We start from the raw sequence: 22039 nt of genomic DNA, 5'->3' as shown, positions 1-22039 counted from the left end.
AGGAGATAAACACACCTGTGAAGTCAGGTGCCGGGGAGGAGGGGACGGAGAATCAAGGGAGGTCTCTTGAGCTGAGATCTAAGTGAGAGAATGAGTGAGCCATGCATATATATGGGGAGCAGAAAGGATAGAGTGCAAAGGCTCCCAGATGAAACGTGTGGCTGGGTCCCAGTGAGAGCTGGAAGGGGTGGCGGGGGGTAGAATTGGAATCTGCAGGCCAGGGCCAGATGGACAGGATGTGGTGGGCATGGGCCGTTCAGTGGGAAGCCAGGAAGACTTTTAAACGGTGAGGACATGTTCTAAATTTCTGTATACAACAGAACACATTAGCCAACGTACGGACTCTGAGGGTGAGAAGTGGTGCAGGGGATCAGGTTAGGAGCCTTTTTCTGGTGTGTGGCGACCACAGGAAAAGAGGACAAATGAAAAGATCTGGGATGTTCATCTTCTTGGCAAAGTTGATGGGATTTGATGGCTGGATGTGGACTATGGAAAGGAGGAATCCAGCATGATCTCTAGGTTCTGGACTTGTGTGCATGGATGAGTGGCCACCGCAAGATGCAGAGGCCAACATGACTAAAGCAAGGATCTCTTTGGTCTTTAGCGGGGAGCTGTGACACCCATGTGTGATCCGGCTACTGGGGAGGCTGAGGCAGGAGGATCTTAATTCTGAGTCCAGCCTGAGTCAGCTTAGCAAGATCCTGTCTTGAAATTTTTAAAAAGAGAGGGAGAAAGGAAAATCGTGAGGTGGTAGGTGGTGGGGTACTAGGAATGTAGCTCATTGGTAGGGCACTTTCCTGGCATGAGTGAGACTCTAGGTTCAATCCCAGTACTGCAGAGCTTGGGTCTTGGACATGTGAACATGGAGATGCTTGTTAGATAATTGATGAACAGGTGGATATAGGAGTCTAGAGCTCAGGGGACAGGTTGGGGCTGGGAATAAATGTGGGAGTCATTAGCATATTGATGATATTTCAAGAATGGGATGGAATGGAATGAAAGGGGGTGGGATGAGATGGCCAGGGAATGTATGTGTGTAGAGAAGCTCTTCAGACCCAAGGACTGAGCCCGCAGCAGGTGGAGGAAAGGCTGGAGATTGGAAGAACCAGCAGAGGATTTAAGAAGGATCCTCTAGTGAGGTGGGAGAAAGAGTAGGAGGAAAGCAGGAAGCATTTCCTGGAGGAGAGTGTGGGATCTCGGTGGTGGAAAGCCAAACGGGGCACTATCCCAGGGAACCCAGGATCCCTGAGGCAGAGCACGAGGAGGCGTTGGGGGCTTCTGAGCAAGCAGTACCGAGTGAATGGAGAGCCAGGTGGGGCTGCACCAGGCAGAGAGGATGTGAGGGCCTAACTGGAGAGTTGGGTCTGGGGGACAGGGAACGCAGGAAACAAGAGACTAAAGTGTAGGAAGTGGGAGAGGAAGGAGCAAGGGCCCTCCATGTTGTCAGGGAAGGAGGAAGAGTTTGCCTACTTTTATCAGGACAGGATGACCGCACAGTTGGTTTTCCAAGCAGTAATGAACTTGAGAGTTAAAGGGGTATTAGTAATTATTACAGTGGGAACACCATTGCAGAGGCTGTCCCAGGCAAGCCAGGGCACAGGATCAACCACACTCGAGAAGCCAGGCCAGCTGCTGCTGCTGCTGCTGCTGCTGCTCCTCCTCCTCCTCCTCCTTCTCCTCCTCCAGGAAGCATTACTTGATAGTTCTCTCCTCCTGACCCTCTAGCATGCATCCATCCTGTCCAGCCCAAGTCCTTGGCAGTTTGTCTGATTGTAAGTTCTGAACCTGGAGAAGTGAAATGCATGGGGTGTAGCAATCAGAGACCACATGTGTCAGGATTGTGGTTACGGATCATCGTTATGGGTTACAACCTTCATTGTATCAATCAGAGTGTAATCCAAGGTATTCTTGAAATAATATCATTTTAAATTAATTATGCCCCAGTATGATTTTTGAAAGAGAGGAAAAGAGGTATGATCACCACTGGTATTAATTATGCATTAGGCACCTACCTTGTGCCGGGTGCTGGATACAAGGTGAACAGCCCAGATTCCTCTTCGTGGAACTTGTTTGAGTGAGAAGGGTATGAAGCAAAGCCGGACTGGCCCACGGATGCTCACAGTGAGCAACAGATGCCCTTACCCGCAGAGGCATTATAAATTAATGCGGTGGTCTGTCTCCATCGCTTCTTCCCTCCCCTCCCAACCTCCCCTTCGATTGTTACATCAATTCATGGGAGGGGTGCCTTGAATGTGAATCTCATCTGAAATATGCATCTGCCCAACTGGAAAGTGGTTGAGAATCCCTGGATTAGATTAAATCTAGCCATTTGCTCTGCTGCAATTTGCAGTGAGCTCTGTTCCCATTATTCCCATCATTCAAAGTGTCCTAGCAGATGGGTAAAGAAACTGCAGTCAGATCCCAGAAGCATGAGTACCTCATTCCCATCTGGAGAGGCCAGCTAGCTTCCCAGAGGAGGGGGCTTTAGAGCCCTATTTTGAAGTACGAATAGGAGTGTGTCTGGAGAGAAAGCAGAGGGGTGTGCGTTCCTGTTCTTAGCAGGTGAGGCTCACAGCTTCTGTGCTCTTCCTTGAGGGCTTAGTAAAGACCCAGGCACCTGGCAAGGCTTGCTTCTCAGACTGGTCTTGAAATGGAGCAGCCCAACTCAGCGAAGTGAGCAGGGATGTTGTGCTGGGATTGTCTGGACTCTGAGATCTAATGCTAGGAACCTGCCCTGTCTTTTCTGATTTTTCCTGAAAGCAGAGCTAGCCCCATAAGGCAGTGGAGTGGTCACAGACATACAGGTAAGGTGCTCAGAGAGGGATTCCCAGCTCCATGGTCCTGGCATGGGACGAGCGTAGGCTCCGTAGAAGTAATCCTCAGAGGCTCCCAGGGTCTTCCTGGTCCAAGTTTGTGGCAGGAGAAGCTCTTTATTGTCCTCTAATTATGTCATTTTAATATTTTATTTCCCCAGAGTCAACACTTTTTTTTTTTTTAATTATTATTATGCTAAAGCTTTCAGCCTGCAAGTCTGTCACGGTCTTCACAGTCTTTGACAGCCAAAAAATTAATATGTTCTTTTCTTTTTTCTAATCTCTCCAATAACATCAGGAATCTCATCATGGAATCCATCCTTCCTCTCTTTCAGGTTTGGCTCGACGTCTGGTGGGCCCCTGATGAACAGCCCCTATTTTTCCTCCAGTGGGAATGGCATAAATTTTTAGACTTCCTTCTCTTTTCCTTCTTCCCTGCTTAGCCCTTGGATCAGGGCTAAGGGCTCTGGAATTCTGGATTCTGCAACCGCTTGGTATGAAGTTTGGAAAGCCAAGGTTCCGACCAGGTCACAGGCAGAAAACAGCCAGACCAGATGCATCTGCTGACCAGCACTCACACATAGCACACACCCTCTTGTTCATACCTGTTCAACCACACATGCACCCGTATTTAGGTAACATGAGTGATTTTTTTCTGTTTGTTTTTGTTGTTGTTGGTAAAAAAATAGAAGTAAGATACTTAATTTTAGAAAGTTTGTATTTTATGATAAAACTATGAAGCTGCATGAATTGGCATGTGTCTCTTTATTTTTGTGACAATTTGCATAATCTTCACCCCTCATTTTCCCCGTAAGACTCAACATTTCTTCAAGACCTGAAAAGAGACCAGGGGCTGGAGTCTTCCCAGTGCTGCTCTCTCGGGGATGGCAAGTTTGAGGGCTTCTCTCTTTTCCTCTGGGACCCACTCATTTCCCAACAACCCAGTTTATGCATCTTAAGAATAGACAGGGCTGGGGATATGGCTCAAGCGGTAGCGCGCTCGCCTGGCATGCGTGCGGCCCGGGTTCGATCCTCAGCACCACATACAAACAAAGATGTTGTGTCCGCCGAAAACTAAAAAATAAATATTAAATTCTCTCTCTCTCTCTTTAAAAAAAAAACAACAAACAAACAAACAAAAAGAATAGACAGACATCATAAAAGGAATATGTCCAATTTCTCTTCCAAGTTCCCTTAGAACTAATGCCTCTCTCTTTCTTCATGGTCTCTCTTGGACACAAGATGGGAAAATGTGTCCTGGAAAATAATGTCGAAATAAGTCCTAAATGACAAACTGTATCCAATGATTGGACTTCCGTGCCAACCTCCAGGTTAATCTCCACACCATACCTAACGGCACTCCAAGGAGTTTACCTTATCCAGCTCATATCCGTGACTTCAAAAATGATATTGAGGGCATCCTGATCATGTTGGCGGAGGTCACCAATCCAGGCAGAGGAGGGAAAATGAATCGGTGATGGCACATGTTCTTTAACTCTCTTGAGTCTATACCCGTGGCAGGCATCGCTAATCAAGGGTGGCATTCTGTTCTCCTGAGCCTGGACAGAGCCACAGATCTGTCCTCCTCATGGTGTTCCAGGCAGCCATCACTCACCAGACTTGAAATAAAGCCTATGTGTTGTGCTTTCACAAACTCTAACAAGAGGAAATGATACAGGGGTTGATGTAAGGATGCACAACCCTGATAGCGAGCCCCACAATGAGAGCCAGTTCTGAGCTCTTGTCCTAATGCCAGCGAGAGCCTGGGGAACTGAGGGCGCCAGTCTCTTGAGCTGAGCTAAGCCAGTGCCCACCCAGTGTTTCTCTTGACCACATGGTGTGGTACCATTGTCTTCACTGGCCTTTCTTTCTGGATCCCTGGGAACCAATTTCTCTCCCAAGTTCCCTAGGACTACATTCTTCTCCCTTTCTCCATGGTCTAGGTTTGGGATTCTCCATGAGCCCTCCAGCCACTACTTCTAGAAATTCTTTCTATATATCCTTGATTAACAGTCTGCCCCTTAGGGTGTCCTCAAATTCTATGTCCAGGTATTGATCCAGGCTGGCTCTAGTTTGCCACCCTCCCTTGATCTCAGCATGTCAGGAGGCAGGAGAGTGTGAGACCACGGGTTTGCCCTTGGCAAGATCTGGTTTCACTTTCCAATTTTGACCTTGGAGAGAACTTAACCCCTCTGAACCTCAGTTCTGTTCATGGCAATGCAAGAGTTGCAAGGACGAAAAGATACTGCAGACTCTGTGTCGACTGGATGTCTACTTCATTCAGATTTGTGTTTAAGAAAGGAAAGATGGCTCTGTCCTTCCTCTCTTGAAACTCACTCCCAAATAAGAAGGAGAACAAGACAACCTGTATAAACTCCATCCTCAACCCGGAAGAAGTCAGCAATCCTTTCCCATATACTAAGGCAGAAATGGAATGGAGGGATGGTAAGTGCCTGAGCAGAACAGAGGAAGGTCAAGTGAAAGTGAAAATGTCTGCCAAAGGAAATATCAACAAGAAGCAAGCCAAGGTTCCCTGAAGAGCTCTGAAGGTCTCAGGATCTGGAGGTTGCAGGTGCTGGAACTGGGAGGTGGGGCTGGAGACAATGAAAGCAAAGGGTTGCTTAATAAGTAGCTCCTAACCCCACAAAGTCAAGGGCCACAGAAAGCTCCATAGAGAGCAGAAGGAAGTTTTTCTAGAGAGACTTTTTGACTATGCATAAAGATTATGGAGATTAGTGCCCAGATGAAAAATGGGGTTTAAGTGAAACATGCATATAAATACTCCAATGGCAACATCTATTTTCTAATCAAGAGCAGGAGTTTGGAGAGTCCTCTGGAGAAATTGAGTTGCCCCAATGACCTTGAAGGGACCAACAGAAGTTAACCTACAACTAACAACCTTTTACAGGACCTGATGCTTAACAAGAATGGTCAGTCTCCAACAAGAAAGAAAGAGATTAAAGCAAAACTCGAAAGGAACTAAGGAAAGCATAATAGAAGACAGAGTGTTTAAAATAGAAGTACAATGTTCTATATGTGTATTGTTTAAAAATAAAGAGTTTTTGGAAATCAAAACAGTGATAATTGATTTAATTTTTTCAGGAATGGGCTGAAAGTTGACATTGAAGAAACTTGTGAAAAAGAATAAAAAATTACACAGGATGCATCATAGGAGCTAAAAGATAGCAAAAAAGGGAGAATAAATCAAGAAGATCCAACATCTAATAGGAGTTCTAGGCTGCAGAGTGAAAACAGAGAAGAGGATATTGATTAAAATTTCTAGGAAAGTTCCCAAGTTGAATGGTTCAATCTAGTGCTCAACAAAATTAATGAAGAAGACCATAAGAACTTCCAGAATATCAGAGACAAAGACATGATTCTACAATTTTCATAAAGACCTTGAACATGCAAATGCCCAAGAGTTAGAATGGTATCAGATCTATCAACAGTAACTTTGGAAACTAGAAGATCCTGGGATGAACATGTCAGAACTTTAAGAATTTGAGTGGAAATGATTTCAATGTTTTTTTTGTTTGTTTGTTTTTTAATATTCGGAATTGAACCTGAGAGTGCTCTACCACTGAGCCTCATTTACAGCCCTTTTTATTTTCAGACAAGGGCTCACTAGGTTGTTAAGGGTGGCTACAAACTTGGAATCCTCAACCTCCAGAGTTACTGGAATTGCAGGAAGGTGCCACTACTCTTGGCATCAACCTAGAATTCTAAACCCAAACTCTTAATGATAAAGGCAAAATGAAGATGTTTTCAGATATGTAAAGTCGCAAAACAAGTATCTTCTTGTGCCTTTGTCAGAAAGCTAAGGAAATGTGTGCTCTATGAAGACGAGGGGGTAAACCAAGAAAAAAGACATGGAGTCCAGTAAAGAGGTATCCAAAGCAAGAGAGAAGACCAGGAGACTCCTGGGTAAGGAGGAGGAAAAAGGAAGGTCTTAGCTTAAGGGGTATGAAGCAGAGCTCCTTGGGACAAGCACCACCCTCAGTACTTATTGAAATGGGGAGTTCACCACCTCTAGAAAAGAGGCATGTTGGTGTGGGGCTGGAGAAAAGGAAAATGGTAGAGTTGACTCTGGAAAATTGTATTGAGAGTCCATTTACAGCAGTTGGTGGGAGTGGAAAGATTTAGCTATACATTCAAATAAAAAATGAAACAATTGTTATTAACTCGGCGGTGAACAATATTTACAAGCCATAATAACGAGAAGCTCAAATGTGGACTTAAACAAGATTGGTGATATAACCGTGGTGGGAAGAGGGAGGTGGAAAGAAGGGTGAGAATGGAGCTGATGTCCTCATTTATCACCGGAGGCCAGGAGGCAATAATCTGAAATGAATGATTCAAGAGACAATGGAATTTGCATAATCATCTAGAAATCTGGAGGTGAACCCCAGAATAGAGAGCTAAGAGGGCTGAAGGGTTTGCCTATGAGAAGCAGGATGTGTTTGTGGGGGGATGATGGTCCAGGGCTTGCTGCCTCCTTTGTGGGTCTTCTACCACTATTTGGCTTTTAAACCATGTGCCTGTGTTACTTTAATAAAAATAAGCATTTATTTTAAAAAGAAAAATTGCCTGTGGAACATATCTAGCAAAATGCTTGGCACATGGTGGGTGTCAAAAATGCTTGTTGAATTGTATTGAACTTCCCCGACACAGCCAGAGCCCAGGGCCCAGGCCTTCTCCCAGACTGGCTGAGAACTGGATTCTCTAAAACTGCTATGGTATTTTTCTTTTCTTAAAAAATTCTAGAAGGGAATCATTAAGAGGGGGGCCTGGTGTCAATGCCCAACACCTTTCCAACACACTGTACTCTCCAACTCTGTTCACCTCTCAAGGAATCTCAGAAAGAGCTGGAAGTAGTGGGAAGAGGCACCCTGAGCACTTTCCCTGATTCAGGATCATGAGATTCGGGTGAGGTCGCAAACTCCAAGCTCCTCTGTGTTCCTACCAACCCATCCCTGACCCCCTATCTCATTCATTCAGCATATATTCCTGAATACTTATTTTCTGGGATACATCTGGGCAAGACAGATACAGTGTCCCCATGACTTCCTAAGTATGGCCATTAAATTAGAGTTACTATGCAAGATGATGAGGTTTTCAAGGGAACATACCTGGGAGCTCTGAGAACACCTATGAGGGCCAACAACCCTGTTCAGAGAGTCAGACAAGTGACATCTACTCTTTTTTAACATTCCTGATCCCTGCATCTAATTCTCTCTCCTGTGGTCTGTTTTCCAGTCATAATTCCACAGTCTCCTTCCTTAACACAATTCTATTTGCAAATCTTAAAACGAATGCTAGCCCTATGTGGTTCAAGCAAGAAAGCTGAGAAATAGTGTGTTTTTGTGACTCTCAGAAACTCTTCATTAAATAGGAACAGCTACTAATCATGGAGCACTTACAGTGGTGCAGGCCCAGTACTGCATACATCACCTTTATTATCTAATGTTTGTAATAAACTGTGAAATATACATTGTGTATGCAGAAACTAAGGTTCAGAGTGATTAAGTTATCCTATTTAAGATCACCTGGTGACTCAAACTCAGTATTCTCACTGGCTTTTCCTCCTGCCTCCCTCTTTCCAGTAACATAGCACAGATCTTTGTTGGAACGTACATCATCTGGTTAATGGCTATTAAGTTTTCAGACAACTAATACTTCTAAATCATTCCCCATTTTTAAGCCCTAAGAGTGGGGGCAGGGCTGAAGACTGGAGGGAACACTTTCCAGAGGAAGGAAGCCAATTCAACCTTTGAACTCTTCCTCCAGAACTTCATATTCTCCTCTCAGACCCTCCTCTTTGGGAGGGCAAACTCTGTTGTATTTTTTGTGCCTCAGAATGATAGGGTTTGCCCGTTGGTACCAACTATGCATTTCGCGATTTCTCCTTAGTAATGGAATCCTGTTTTCAAACTGACACATGACCACCCAGAATATAGGACTTAATTTTAGCCAAATAGGATGTAGGAAGAGTGTGGCGTGTGAGTTGTGGAGGTAGAAGCTGCATTAGGAAACTGGCAGAGCAATGAGGTGGAAGTAGCTGACCCTTTTAGAACCTTTATGATTCTGGAGTTGCCAGACAACCCCTGGGTGCTCATCCTTGGGCTTTGTTTACAGAAAGGACAGTGAACTCTTTTAAAACCACTGTTATTTGGGTTTGTTTCACATGTCGCCAATCCCAATCCTAATTGATGTATTTAAAATGAAGTAATGTAAATTTTCAAGAAAGGTTTCTTCTTTCCACTATCTGATGTTCTTGAGATCAGGTTATAACCATATATATATATATATATATATATATATATATATATATATATATATATATATGATACATACATCTTTCTATCTATCCATCCATCCATCTATCCATCCATCGTTCCATCTTTCCATATACTCATTCAATTACTTATTAGATATTTATTGAATACCTCCCTTATACCCAGCATTGTGCTAGGTGTTCAGTTGCACAGCAGACAATCATATATTCTGCTCTTCTAGAGCTAACTAGCTGAAAGAAGACTTTTCAACAAGGAATACTTTATTTACTACAACTATACTGCCCAGACATTATCAAAATGAGAAGGAGAAAAAATGGCTTTGTGGGGTCAGTCTCATAAATGAAATGTATTTACTGTTTGCTTCACTTTGCCAAAAGAAAAGCAGCCTTAGAGAATGGGAGGGTGGCCTATCTTTATTTCCTGGGATTATGGCTTCCTTTCAAATGAATGCGGCCAGGTTCCCACAATCAGTCAGGGCCCAGGCAGGGGACAGAAGTGACTTCAGCTATTTTAAAAGAGGATAATATAAATAATCGTGAAGTCAGTATTGAAAAACTGAAAAGTTAGAAAAAGAATCCCAAAGATGACTCAGAAGGAACAATGGCTGGAAGCATCTATCACTCAAAGAACTATACAAACCTAGAGGGCTGGAGGAGGAGCCGTTAGAGCTGGAAATGAGACACCTGGATCTTGGAAAGGGTAATTTGGGGGGTGGGTCTTAGTGTCTTGACTCAGAGGGCTCCATGGGGTAGGGGCCCATCCCTGTGAGTAGGAGATGCCTGCTTAGGGGTGATGGTGTTCAAAGGAGGCAGGAAGACTGGTTTTGCAAGTGTTTGGAAAATGGCCAAATGAGGGTAACAATTGGGGAAAAATTGACCTGAATAGTCAGAACAGAACAGGAATAAAGAATTCCTCTTCATCCTCCAGCCCTGGGTCTCCCCCTCTAGTGCCCTTTATTGGTGGAGACTAACAGAGATGCAGTAGGCAAAGCAGAGATGGTCTGTAGAGTTTCAGGATCATTTGGAGCCGAGTAATAGGTCTAGTCACTGGAACAACCTCTGTTATGGATTGGATGTTTGTATTCTGCCCAAATTAACAGGGAGAAGTATGAAGGTATTTGGAGGTGGGGCCTAGTTACCAGTGGGAGGTATTTAGGTTGAATGAGGTCTTAAAAGTGTGGCTCTTGTTCTGGGATGGATGTCTTTATAAGAATAGACACTGGAGAGCTTGGCCCTCTTTCCCAAAGAGCTCACGTGGGTATGGAATGAGATGGTAGACACCTATCAGCTAGGGACTGAATCTGCTCGCTGGCACCTTGACTTTGGTCTTCTCAGCCTTCGGAACGGTGAGGAATAAAGTTCTGTTGTTTAAGATCGAGTCCATAGTATTTTATTATGGCAGCCTGAGCAGACAAAGAAGGCCTTCAGTGACCTGGACACAGAGACCTTTTAAGGCTGGTGAAGAGCTCTGGAGTGGTCCAGTGTGGGAGTGACCACTCCATGTGACCTTCTGGAACTCACCTCAGCCAGCTCAGTAGACCTCAGGTCTTCGAGAAGGAGACAAAACTCCCTCGGATGTGATATTATTGTACAACGTTTCCCAAATCTTCCTTCTTCAGAAATTGCCTGTTGTCCTTCAGGAATCACCCCAGGAAACGGAGGGGGCTGTTGGGTGAGGGACGATCAGAAACTATTAATCAACAGACAAGTCTTCTTCTTGCTGCATCATAAAGTCTTAAGGCTTAGCTTCAGCAGTTTATTAAATTACCAGAACGCCAAGAAAAATAGCTTTAATAACACATTTCTGCCTATCTATTATTTTTTTATAACCCAGAGTGGAGAATTAAAAGGCTCCCTACCATTTAAAATAGCATTTTTTAAATTAAAATGAACATGTTAGAGGGATTTAAAAAAAAAAAAAAAACTCCAAAAAAAAGAAGCCATTGATTCAGGATGTGATTACTCTAAGCTGAAATTTTACAGCTAAATCTTTGTGTGGTGTAAAGGAAGGAGGAGAAATGGTTTTCCTTGAAAGGTTTAAAAGTATATTAATTAGAACCGGCGGATGGGCAGGTCACTTTGTCCTCTCATGTGGTTTGGCATTACAAACACTATTTTCAAGAATTATGATGTTGAAGATGCTGAGATAGAGATATTGTCTAGGGGACCAGCTGGCCACCCAGATGGGGCTTCACGTTGAACAGAGCCATGGTGAAGTGCCCACAGTTCGTGTTTTGCTTCTAAGCCCTGAAGATTCAAGAACTTTACCAGGTCCTTAAATTCATAGGTTAATGTATAAATTTATTTTTAATGAGGGACTCCTCAATTGGTTTCAACAAGCATTTATTGAGTTTCAAGCATGAGACTGCAAATGTGCTCTGATAAAATGGTAAGAAAATCACAGTCTATGCCCACAGGGTAATGGGGAGGGTGAGAACCACAGGTGTATATATATATATATGGTTTCTACTAATGGAGGGAAGTGCAGGGGCTGCAGGGGTGCAGAGGGTTTTAGTATCAGGTGTCCAGTGTTGCATAGCAAATGATTTCAAGATGCAGAGGCTTAAATCAACCATGTTTATTATCTCACAGTTTCTGTGGATCAGGAACTTGGACATGTCCTCTTGCATTAGGCTCTCTTGCAGGCTGCAATCCAATGTCTGCTAAGGTCATGGTCTTATCAGAAGGTTTGACTTGGAAAGATGGGCTTCCAAGGTGAGTACTGGTATGTTTGTTAGCAAGATTCGATTCCTTACACTCCACTGGCTGGTAGCCTCCTTTGGTTCCTTGCCATGTGGGACTCTCCACAGAGCAACTCACAACCTGGCAGCAATCAAACAACAAGGCAAGATAAAGTGCCATCTAGCATCTTCTAGAAGGGGGAAGTTACGGCATTTCAGAACGAACCTAATCATGAAGTGGTGTTCATCACTTTTGCCACATTCTATTTGTTAGATGTGAGTTACAAGGTCTAGCCCACCTTCGGGGGAGGGGAGTATCCAAACACATGATTTCCAGGAGGTGGAGGTTACTGGGGCCATGTCAAAAGTCGTCTGCCATAGTTGTCTTGTTATGAATGATGGCAAGCCCGGAGGCTTCCTGGGAAAGCAGAGCACAGTAGTTAGTGGTTCTGGAATCATTTTGGCTGTATTCAAAGCCTGGTTCTACAACCTAGAGTTTTTCTGTCCTCTGCAGTGGAGGTGCTTCATTCAACACATATTTGTTGAGTACCTACTATTGATTTGGTAGGTGCTATGGAAAGTGCTGAGGAATCAGCAATGAACAAGTTCCTGCCCTCATGGAGTTTGCCATCTAGTAAGAAAGAAAGTATCATTGCTGCTGTTATCAGTGGTGTCTTTCTGAAGATACACAGGTACCTTCTCCTCCAGGTACCTGTGGATTAATCACAGGTACCTGGAGGAGAAGCGTGTTCCAGGCAGGAATTATAAATGCAAGGAATAATAACAGTACCTACTTCCCATGGTGGTTATGACAGTTAAATAAAATAAATCCTATAACCAGGGGTGATAAGGACCCTCAGAAGAGTAGAGCAGAGTGAGGGAGAAGGACAGAATGGTGAGCTCTCCTTATGAGAGTTTCTTTTCTTGGGGTAAATTTCATTCTGAAATAATTTCAAATACACAGAAAAGATGCAATATAGCTTTCACTCAAAGTTTCCTAACTTATCATTTTGCTGTATTTGCTTTATCCTTCTTTTAAAAATATTATTAGTTTCTGAACTGTTTGACAGTAAGTTGCTGATATCATGCTCCTTAACCCCTCAGGACTTTAAGATGTGTTTCCTAAGAGCAAAGACATTTTCTTTACATAGTCAGAGTATAACCATCAAAACCAGAAAGTTAACCTTGATGCTATTACCTAATCTACAAACCTCATTAAAATTTTAACAATTGTACCAATAAAATCCTTAAAAAAAAAAAGTCCCTCTCCCTCCTAGTCCAGGAACCACCCAAGTTCCATTTGTTGTCATCTCTCTTTAATCTGAAACAGTTGCTTAGCTTTTCTTTGCCTTTCATAACTTTGAAATTTTTGAAAAGTACAGTCTACCTGTTTTTCAGAGTGACCTCTCAATTTGGTCATATCTTATGTGACAGGAAAACCTCAGAAGAAATGTGTTCTTCTCACTCAACACATCCTATCAGGATGCACATGAGATGGCTTTCTCCCCTGATGGGTGACATGAACTCTGAAGCTTTGGGTTAAGGTGGTGTTCGTCAGCTCTTAAGCACAGAGGCACTATTTTTTTTCCCTTTTATCAAACTTTTACCCACTCATTCTAGAATCCATTGATGATTTTTTTTGGTGTGTGAATCAGTTACTAATACAATAGTTGCCCAATAGTGATTTCTAAATGTCATGCTTATCCCTTCTGAATTTATTGGCGGGCATTCTACTATGAGTCTTTTTTTTTTTGTTTGTTTGTTTTAGGTAGGGTCATCTGGGAAGGCTTTTCTGAGAAGGTGACGTTTGACTGGAGACCAAAAGAGAGTGAGGGAGGTCACGTGAGATTAATGGGGGCGGGGGGGGGGAGTTCTAGGCAGAAAATTGTATCTACTTTATATGGTTATTAAGAAAAGCAAATGCACTATTATATATAAAGCATGGTGCTTGGCTTTTGGAAATAATAAAAGTAAACTATCATCATTATTTTTTTAAATCTTTTTTTTTTTTTAGTTGTCAATGGATTTTTTACTTTATTTGTTTATTTATTGTGGTATTGAGGATCGAACCCAGGGCCCCACACATGCCAGGCAAGCGCTCTACCACTGAGCCACAACCCCAGTCCTCTAAAAGTAAACTATTACTAAATACTTATTAGGTTGGAACATCTGAGATTTAAAAGGCAGGAGAACCAGGATAGTGAGGCTGAAGGAGGATGGGGGAGTCCAAGGGCGGCAGACAGAATTGTAAGATGGTCTCCAAGGACCCACCCCTTTGAGTAACTCCCTCTACCTCGAGTGGGGAGGAATCTATGGATAGGAAGAGACAACACTGCACTTTAAACGGCCTAATCCCAGGAGCCCATAAAATGGGCAAGGTCTTTCCTAGAGAATGAGATTCCCAGTCAGAGAGATATGAAGCATGAAGGTGATGAGGTGGATGGGACGCCCTCCGGTGTTCAAGTGACAAGGACAGGAGGGTGGACTCTAGGAGCGGAAGTGGTCCCCAGGAAAGCCAGCCAGAAACCAAATCCTACCAACCATGTGAGCGAGTCCGGAAGGAGACCCTGAGCTCTGGGTGTCAATGGAGCCAGCTGACACCTTGATTTCAGAATCATGAACACTGAGCAGAGACCCCTGGCAGAAGGCGCCTGGACTTCTGATCCTAGAGGAATCGTGAGATGATCAAGTTATGTTTTTAAGGGGCTATGCTTACACTACTTTGATGTGCATCAAAAGAAAGCAGACACACCCAGAGAACAGCAGTAAGAAAGGCCTCACAGGGAAAGAGAGGAGCAGAAGAAGGAGGGGAGACGCGGCCAGAGGCGAGCAGTGTCCTCACCTGGGCATGGAGTTTGGATCTGTTCTGTGCTACAGGTTCCCTGAGGACCTTGGTGTAAGGCCTGGTGCCCTGAGAGGCTGGAGTCCCAGAGATTAATAAGACCCAGTTTCTGCTCTCAGGAAGCTCACATTCTGCTGGGCATGGTGGCGCACAACTGTAATCCTAGCAACTGGGGAGGCTGAAGCAGGAGGATGGTGAGTTCAAAGCCAGCCTCAGCAAATGCGAGGCACTAAGCAGCTCAGTGAGACCCTGTCTCTAAATAAAATACAAAATAGGGCTGGGGGTGCGGCTCAGTGGTGGAGTGCCCTGAGTGCAATCCCCAGTACCTTCTCCCTTCATGACCCCCCCAGCCCCTGACCAAAAAACTCAAAAAACTAAAAAACCAGAAGCTCACATTCTGGTAGAAAAATCAACTCAGTGGTCAATCCAAGATGGAAGCTCTTGAGAACAGGCCTCTGTCAGTTTTGCTTACTGAGGTACATTCTGATCACCTGAAAGGGTGCCTCCACACATAGGTGATAATATCTGTTGAGATAAGTGAAGTCCTGTGGCATCTGGGCTAGCAGCGATTTTGTTCACCTGGGGCCATATCTTCAGACATTTTTGCTTGCTAAAACTGGTTGGTGTTACCAGCATCTGGTGGGTGAAGACCAGGGATGTTATCAAACATCCTGAAATGCACAGGATATCTCCTCTCAATAAAGAATGGTCTGGTCCAAAATAGAGCTAAGGCTGAGAAACCGTGATCTAGACAACAGCAAAACTCAATGAAAACTCCGTTCTCCCCAACAAAAAGCAACTCCTTAAATTCTTATTACTGCTTGTCTCAGTGTGTCTGTCATTTGGAGAAACAGTGCAATTTCCCTTTCCTGGATCCTCCTAGGGCTTTATGAAGTACAGTTTCCCCGTTGACATTTTTTTTTTTTCCTGCAAAACTACCAATGTCTTTGATTAGAACCCAGCAACGCTTCAGATCCCCTGTTTTGTTATGGGAGGCACCCAGTTGTGCACTCTCCAAAAGATTAGCTCTCAAAAAGATACGTATATTCTGCACCTACGTATCCAAGTTTGTTAAAATGTCACTGATCGAACCTGTAGCACACGATTCACAAATCATAAAATATCACTGTTTATTGTCAATTCTATACAGTTTGTTGGTTCTCAAAGAACACTTCCATTGATTTTTGCTGAACTCTTATATCTATATTCAACCTGTGGAACACTTGGGGAATAAGTACAGTTCTGACATGATTGGCAGCTGAGATCTTCTGGTTACATCAATGAATAAGATGATATGGAAGCTGGGACTCTATTGGGTTCATCACTGATGCAAGTGTCTACTCTGCTGAACTGGATAATTCTTCCCAAATAATGCAAGAATGTTCCCTCAATTTTTGTGTCATTAACCATGTAACATTTACAGACATGACAGGCTTTTAAGTTTCATCTGCATTATTAATATTTCCTCCATCACTTTCTTAACAATCCACAAAATAATGAAGCAAATGCTGGTTCGTAGCATGTTTTTGGATTTCTGTGGTGTGAGCACTCCCACTGTGGCTGATTTCAAGCCATCAAGGTGATGTCTGTCACTGCACACTGAGTCGGGAGGAGATGGGCAGCAGCGTGCCACGATGCAGAATTTCACCACACAAATCTAATAGGTGTAACTAATCTCAAGAGCCTAGACGGCAGCAAACTGTAAAATAAGTAGGATGAGTTCTGAGTACTTATTATCTTTGTTTTTAATAACATTTATTTAATTATGGGTTTAGAAAATTTAACTTCTAACAATGTCTGTGTTTAATAAACAGTTCACAAAATTCTGGAAAATTTAAGAATGGACTCTTGCAAGCCATGATAAGCTGGCTCTAGCCTACTGAGGGTTTATCTAGTCGGGGCTTTGTGCCGATGGCCCACATTTATCTCCACCTGACACGTTTAACTGATCCACTGTTGAAGAGTTACCTTACTTAGACACACAATCGTGTGTATGTATTGGTCCCACAGGAGCTCAGCTCATCTTCCATCACATCTCCAGGCCTTATTGGCTGTATCAACGTAATGCAGAGAAGATACCTGAATTATAAAACTCAGGTGAGACCACCTGGGATTTTCCTTATCCTATTCCCTGAGGGTTTTCCATGGGCAGCCATAATAGTAAGCAGAACAGGGAGTGAAATAAGGATTCATAAACTCTTTTTTTTTTTTTTTGGCAGGGGGATGCTGGGGATTGAACTCGTTGGCACTCACCACTGAGCCACATCCCCAGCACTATTTTTTTTTTTTTTTTGTATTTTATTTAGAGACAGGGTCTCACTTGACTTGCTTAGTGCCTCACTGTGTCTGAGGATGGCTTTGAACTCGAAATCTTCCTGCCTCAGCCTCTGAGCTGCTGGGATTACAGGCGTGCGCCACCACACCTGGCCCATGAACCCTTAACTGATGAACACTGGCTGCACATGCCTGCAGGAGAGATGTGCAGTTAGGTAACTTGCTTAAGATCTAGAGCACACAGTCTCAGTTTATTCTATTCGTCACTCTCGGTGTCCCCTGCATATGATGTCACAGTGTAATGTCTTTCCAAACCCCTCCTCTGTCCACCCAGCCCTGTCTGGGTTGGAGCTAGCTTTAGTCCACTTTGCATCAGCTTTATTGGTAGGTGAGTTTGCCATTTCCAGCATAATTAACAGGTGAAGCAAAGCAGGTGGAGTGGTGGTCACGTGATTCAGCCTTTATGGCGTCCTCCTTTTATGTACTGAAATCCAGCCATGGCCATTGTTCACCTTAATCCTATGGTTTCAAGAAGATGAACACAAAGCATCCTTGAGTTACTTTACCTGTTCCTTCCAATGTCTGAATGAACTCTTTGTTTTCTTGAATTTCCCAACTTAAAAGATTTTTTATTTCCACTGACTAAGCATAAAATACTAATCATCCCTAAACATATTTAAGCCACATGATTAAACCTTATCCACTACCAAACTTCTTACAAAATACACTTAATGTTTAGCCTACAAATTCTCTTCTAAAGCAACATATTTCCTTTTATCCAACTTAGACATTAAGGACATTATTTGCTTTATGGAAAGAATTTGTTTATGCCTTTTAACAAACACAAATGGGAATGCCAGGTCTGGGCTAACGGTTGGGGATATATCAGTGAATAAGAAAGACATTTTTCCTCCTCCCAAGGAGCTTTTTGTCTGATGTGGAAGAATGGCATTAAACAACCACACATACAAATATATAGTTAAAATATACAAAGGCAAAGAGTGGGGGTTCCCATGAGGAATGGACATGCTTTGCATCGGGGGACAGGGAAGACATTATTGAAGGAGTGACATTTGGAATAAGAATGAGAAGGAAGGGGCCAGATGAGGGGCGGGGGATCAGAGTGTGCAGAGAGAACCCTGGAGCTGGGAGAGGACCTTCTCCTTCTCCTACTCAGGAATGGAGGAGGTGGGTGACACGGGCTCAGCTGTGAGCCCGAGGTAGGTCTGGAGGACCCAGGCTGGCAGGCCTTGCTGCTGCCTTTATTCTAATCTCACGGAACCACTGAAGTCTTAATGCAGAGGCGAGGGAGCTCCCACTCACTTTCTAAAAAGGTTACTCTGGGTGATAGGTGGAGAGTGGACTGGGAAATTAGGGCAAAGGGGAAGCAGAATGACAGTTAGGAGGCAGTTGTAGTAGCCCTGGAGGGAGGTAATGGTGATTGCAGGGGAGAGGAACAGAAATGGACAGATTAGAGAAAGCATTTAGGAGTGGAAATGGCTGAATATGCCAGAAAAAAATCACTCTGGTGAAGGAGATGAATGAAAAGGAAATGTCAAGGGTAGAGTTCGGGTTTCTCCATGGGTAGAAGGAGGGCTCATTCTCCTGGAAGCCGGTGAAGGTGCCATCTGAGAACAGTATCCGACCCAGGGGTGGCCAGCTCTGCAGGAAGGCAGGGAGAGAAATCAGATAAGTTCAGCCGCTTTCCTTCACTTAAAGGGTGAAATTAGACAAAGAGGGAATTTCCTATTAATAAAATGTACTGGCTGTATTGCCCCATCCTCTCTAATAACCAAAATGGTCCTCCATCGCCCCGTCTTTGTTCATTCATTCAACAATTTTGACCAAGTTCAAAGCCTTGGTCAGACTGTGTTCTTTAGAGCGCTGAGCAGGTAGCACCAGTGGCATGGGAGTGGCATGGAAAACGGCTTCTCGATGCTGTATGGATATGGCCTCAAATCACATTGAATCACACAGTGAGAAAGTAATTTCCTTTTCAATTCTTTCTTAGGCCTTCTGATTACATCGGGGAGAAAGGCTCAGTTTGGTGTTAGTATGTCTTTACACCTCTCGAACACTTGATAATGTTTCTTTTTAACAAAGAGAGAACAAGGCCACAGTCTCAGGATGTTTTTAGCAGGCCCCCCTCTCCAGCACAAATTTAATAACAGGGTTTTGTTTTCACTGTAAAAAAAAACAATTAAGATTACCTTCTGTTTGTGGCAAGTAATATTGGTTTCTCATTTGCGGTTGTATTACAAATAAATGTATTTAAAAATGAAGATCTAAGTACAAAAAGGGAGACTTGACAAATGCTGATTAAATAACAGTCACCTGGTACATGAACGGGGTGAGTATCATGGAGGAGGAGCCCGGAGGTGAGCTCCCTTCTTGGGGAAACACTTTCTGATTTGCTTTCGTGAATTCTCTCTGCCCAAACGCGCTCCGCCACAAAGTCGACTTCCTTCCCGAGCTCTAGGGGGCAGCACTGGGACTCTGGCTAAACCAATCAGCATGTTCCATTATTTTTGGCCAGTGATTGGCTTATGCATGGACACCTGATCCAAATGGGGGCCAATCAGGTCCAGAGCCGAGGTTTGAACCCATTTGGGGCTTGGAGGCCCTGCAGGAAACCCCTGCTCGCTCGCCTCCCTTCTACTGTGGCTTTGGACTGTGATCCAAAGGGTGAATGTGAGAATTAAGGAAGAGGCCAGGGTGCTACCCCGAGGCTCCGATGTCCTCAGGGGCCTGACCACACAGCAAGAACTCCAGTTGGAACCCCATCCTAGGAGCAGGGGCAAAGTCTGAATTTTTCTACTAGGACATGCCCAGATTAGTATTTTTTAAAGTCATTTTGGTAGATGAATCACTTGGCATGGAGTTTGGCAGCTAGGAAATGTGAGTCTTAAATTGGCGAATGCCCAGTATTTGCCGGATACAGCATTAGACCTCAATAAATGTGCATCACCCTCCCCCTTCCCCTCTGCAGGTTCCAAGGCTGCTTCCCTCTGAAGCAGCTTCTCAGAGCCTCAGGGAAAGTAGGCTTAAGTAGGACGGAGCCTTGCCCCAGGCCCTGAAGTTCAGATAGGGCCTGCTGGTTGGGGGCGGAGGCCGGGAGCAGAGGGGAAAGCTCCCAGAACTTTTTATGCTCTGGTATCACTGAATTTCTATGGTTTAAAAAAAAAAAAAAAAAAAAGTCAGGACTCTGGAGTGAAGAGTTAATGAGGCAAATGGAAATTAAAGAAAAAAGTCAGGGCGGTGAGTAGTTAAGGGGAACGTCTGACTTAACACAGGTTGCTGAAGTCGGAAGAACGCTGCTCCTTTTCTGGGTCATGGCCAACAGGCAGACACCGTGTTCAGCCTACAGGAAACAAGGCTGGTCTGCTTGCAGTTCCTGTTTGCAAGTGGGAATGAATGCGCGGCTGCAGGAGGAAGATGAGAGTGTAATTTGAAGATAGAAGTAGTCAAAGGAATTCAACTGAGAAATAACATCCCGGCACAAACTTAAGACATAAAAATAAAATCAATTTCACAAGACCCAGAAAAGCCTGGCTCTTCTTGTAAAGGGCCCCCGTAGAATCCCAACAAGCTTCGTGCCCCCAGTCTCCTAGCCCCTCCCACTGCTGTGCCTTGACTTCGGCCCCAGCGGAATATTGCAGTCTTTCTGATCCTCACCTGCCTCTGTTCTGAGCAGGCTGGAAGCCTCAATCCTGCTGTTCCCCACCCCCCACCCCCAGGACCCCTGGACCCAGAGGCCCACCAGACCCACCTCACTGAACAAAGGAAGCTCCCCATCCCCCACTACCTTGGCTGGAACTGGTTACCCTCTCCCTTTATACTTGGCTTCTCACCTGTGTCAGGGTAGTGTGGCTCAGTAGGTAAGCACAATCTCTAGAGTTAGGCAGATGGACCTGGGGTATTGAGTGGTGGTTAAGAGAGCGGACTTTGGTGCCAGGTTGCTGGGGTCCAATTCCTGGTGTCTTCACTGTACCATCTGTGCTCTCTTGGATAGATCATTTAATCTTTGTGGGCCTCTGTTTTCTCACCTGTAAAATGGGAGTGATAATTCTATTACCGTGTGGAGCTAGGAGGTTTATTAAATAAATTCATATGAGTTATGAACCGAGAACGTTTTTGACACCCGGCCAGTGCTCTGTAAATGCTAGGTTTTATTATTATTTGATTTTTGCCTCTATCATTTACCAGCTGTTAAACCTTGTGCAACTGATTTAATCTAAGCCATAGCTTCAAAATTACCCTCCTTGTCACCCTCCAGCAGTGTATCACTCCATGAGCAAATGAGAGTCGTTGACAGGCAAGCTTGTGACTTCCAGGCTCCGAGTGATCCAGATGAGTAGGACTCACCAGTATGGAGGCACCTGTCGCTCAGCCCCTGCTCCCCTGAAGAATTCATCAGTAGCTACACTTTGTGACTTCATTCTTTTGCCTCTTTAGGCTTCAAACACGTGGTCCCGGTTTCCTGACCTGTTTGTTTTCAATGCAGAGCTTAGCATTTCCCAATGTCAAGGTCCAGGCCATCTCTAGAATGGGGCAGATCCCAGGGTGAGGGTCACAGGAAGTAGTGCAGAAACCCTCGATGACAGACCTCTGCAACTGTCAACTAAGTTCCACCAACTTTACCTCCCGGGTATATACCTCTCTCTCTCTGCTCTAGGGGGCACCACCCCCTGCCAACTCAGGCTACCCACCTCTTTCCGTCACCACAGGAGTCCCAGACTGGTGGCTCTTTCTCTGGTGGGGTTTTCCTTTTGTAATCCATCTTGCTCCCTCGTGGCCAATGTGACCTTTCCAAAACAGAAACATGATAATGTCCTGATCCTTCTTAAAACGGTTTCATTTTCCTCATGGCCACAGAGAAAAGACTTCAATTAGGATCATCACCCTCCACCTCCCGCCTATCACAAATGTTGCTAGACACCTCTCTGAATGCGAACCCATGATAGCAGCCATGCATTTAGTAACTGTCAGCTGAGAAAATGTAGGATGCCAGCAAGCACTGACTTTTAAATGCCTCTGGGTTTTAGAAATCATTGCAACATTTATTTATATGATAAAATAGCAGCATATGTATTTGCAATATTTATTCACTCAATGGGAAATGTTTGGTGCACAT

The 22039-nt window shown here is 44.2% G+C and overlaps 1 protein-coding gene across 1 annotated transcript in view; it reads left to right on the top strand.

Moving 5' to 3' along the window:
* The window catches only part of C7H1orf94 (chromosome 7 C1orf94 homolog), a 35848-nt gene extending 32624 nt beyond the window's left edge, over window positions 1–3224 (top strand). Inside the window, exon 7 of the mRNA XM_076863199.2 lies at window positions 3149–3224. Coding sequence (XP_076719314.2) covers window positions 3149–3224 — 76 coding nt within the window. The remainder of the gene's footprint in view (window positions 1–3148) is intronic.
* The last annotated feature ends 18815 nt before the right edge of the window (window positions 3225–22039 follow it).

The sequence above is a fragment of the Callospermophilus lateralis genome, chromosome 7 (genome assembly GCF_048772815.1).
Source record: "Callospermophilus lateralis isolate mCalLat2 chromosome 7, mCalLat2.hap1, whole genome shotgun sequence".
Taxonomy (NCBI): Eukaryota; Metazoa; Chordata; class Mammalia; order Rodentia; family Sciuridae; genus Callospermophilus; species Callospermophilus lateralis.
The sequence above is the reverse complement of the archived record's forward strand: the minus strand, read 5'-3'. Positions and strand labels throughout refer to the sequence as shown.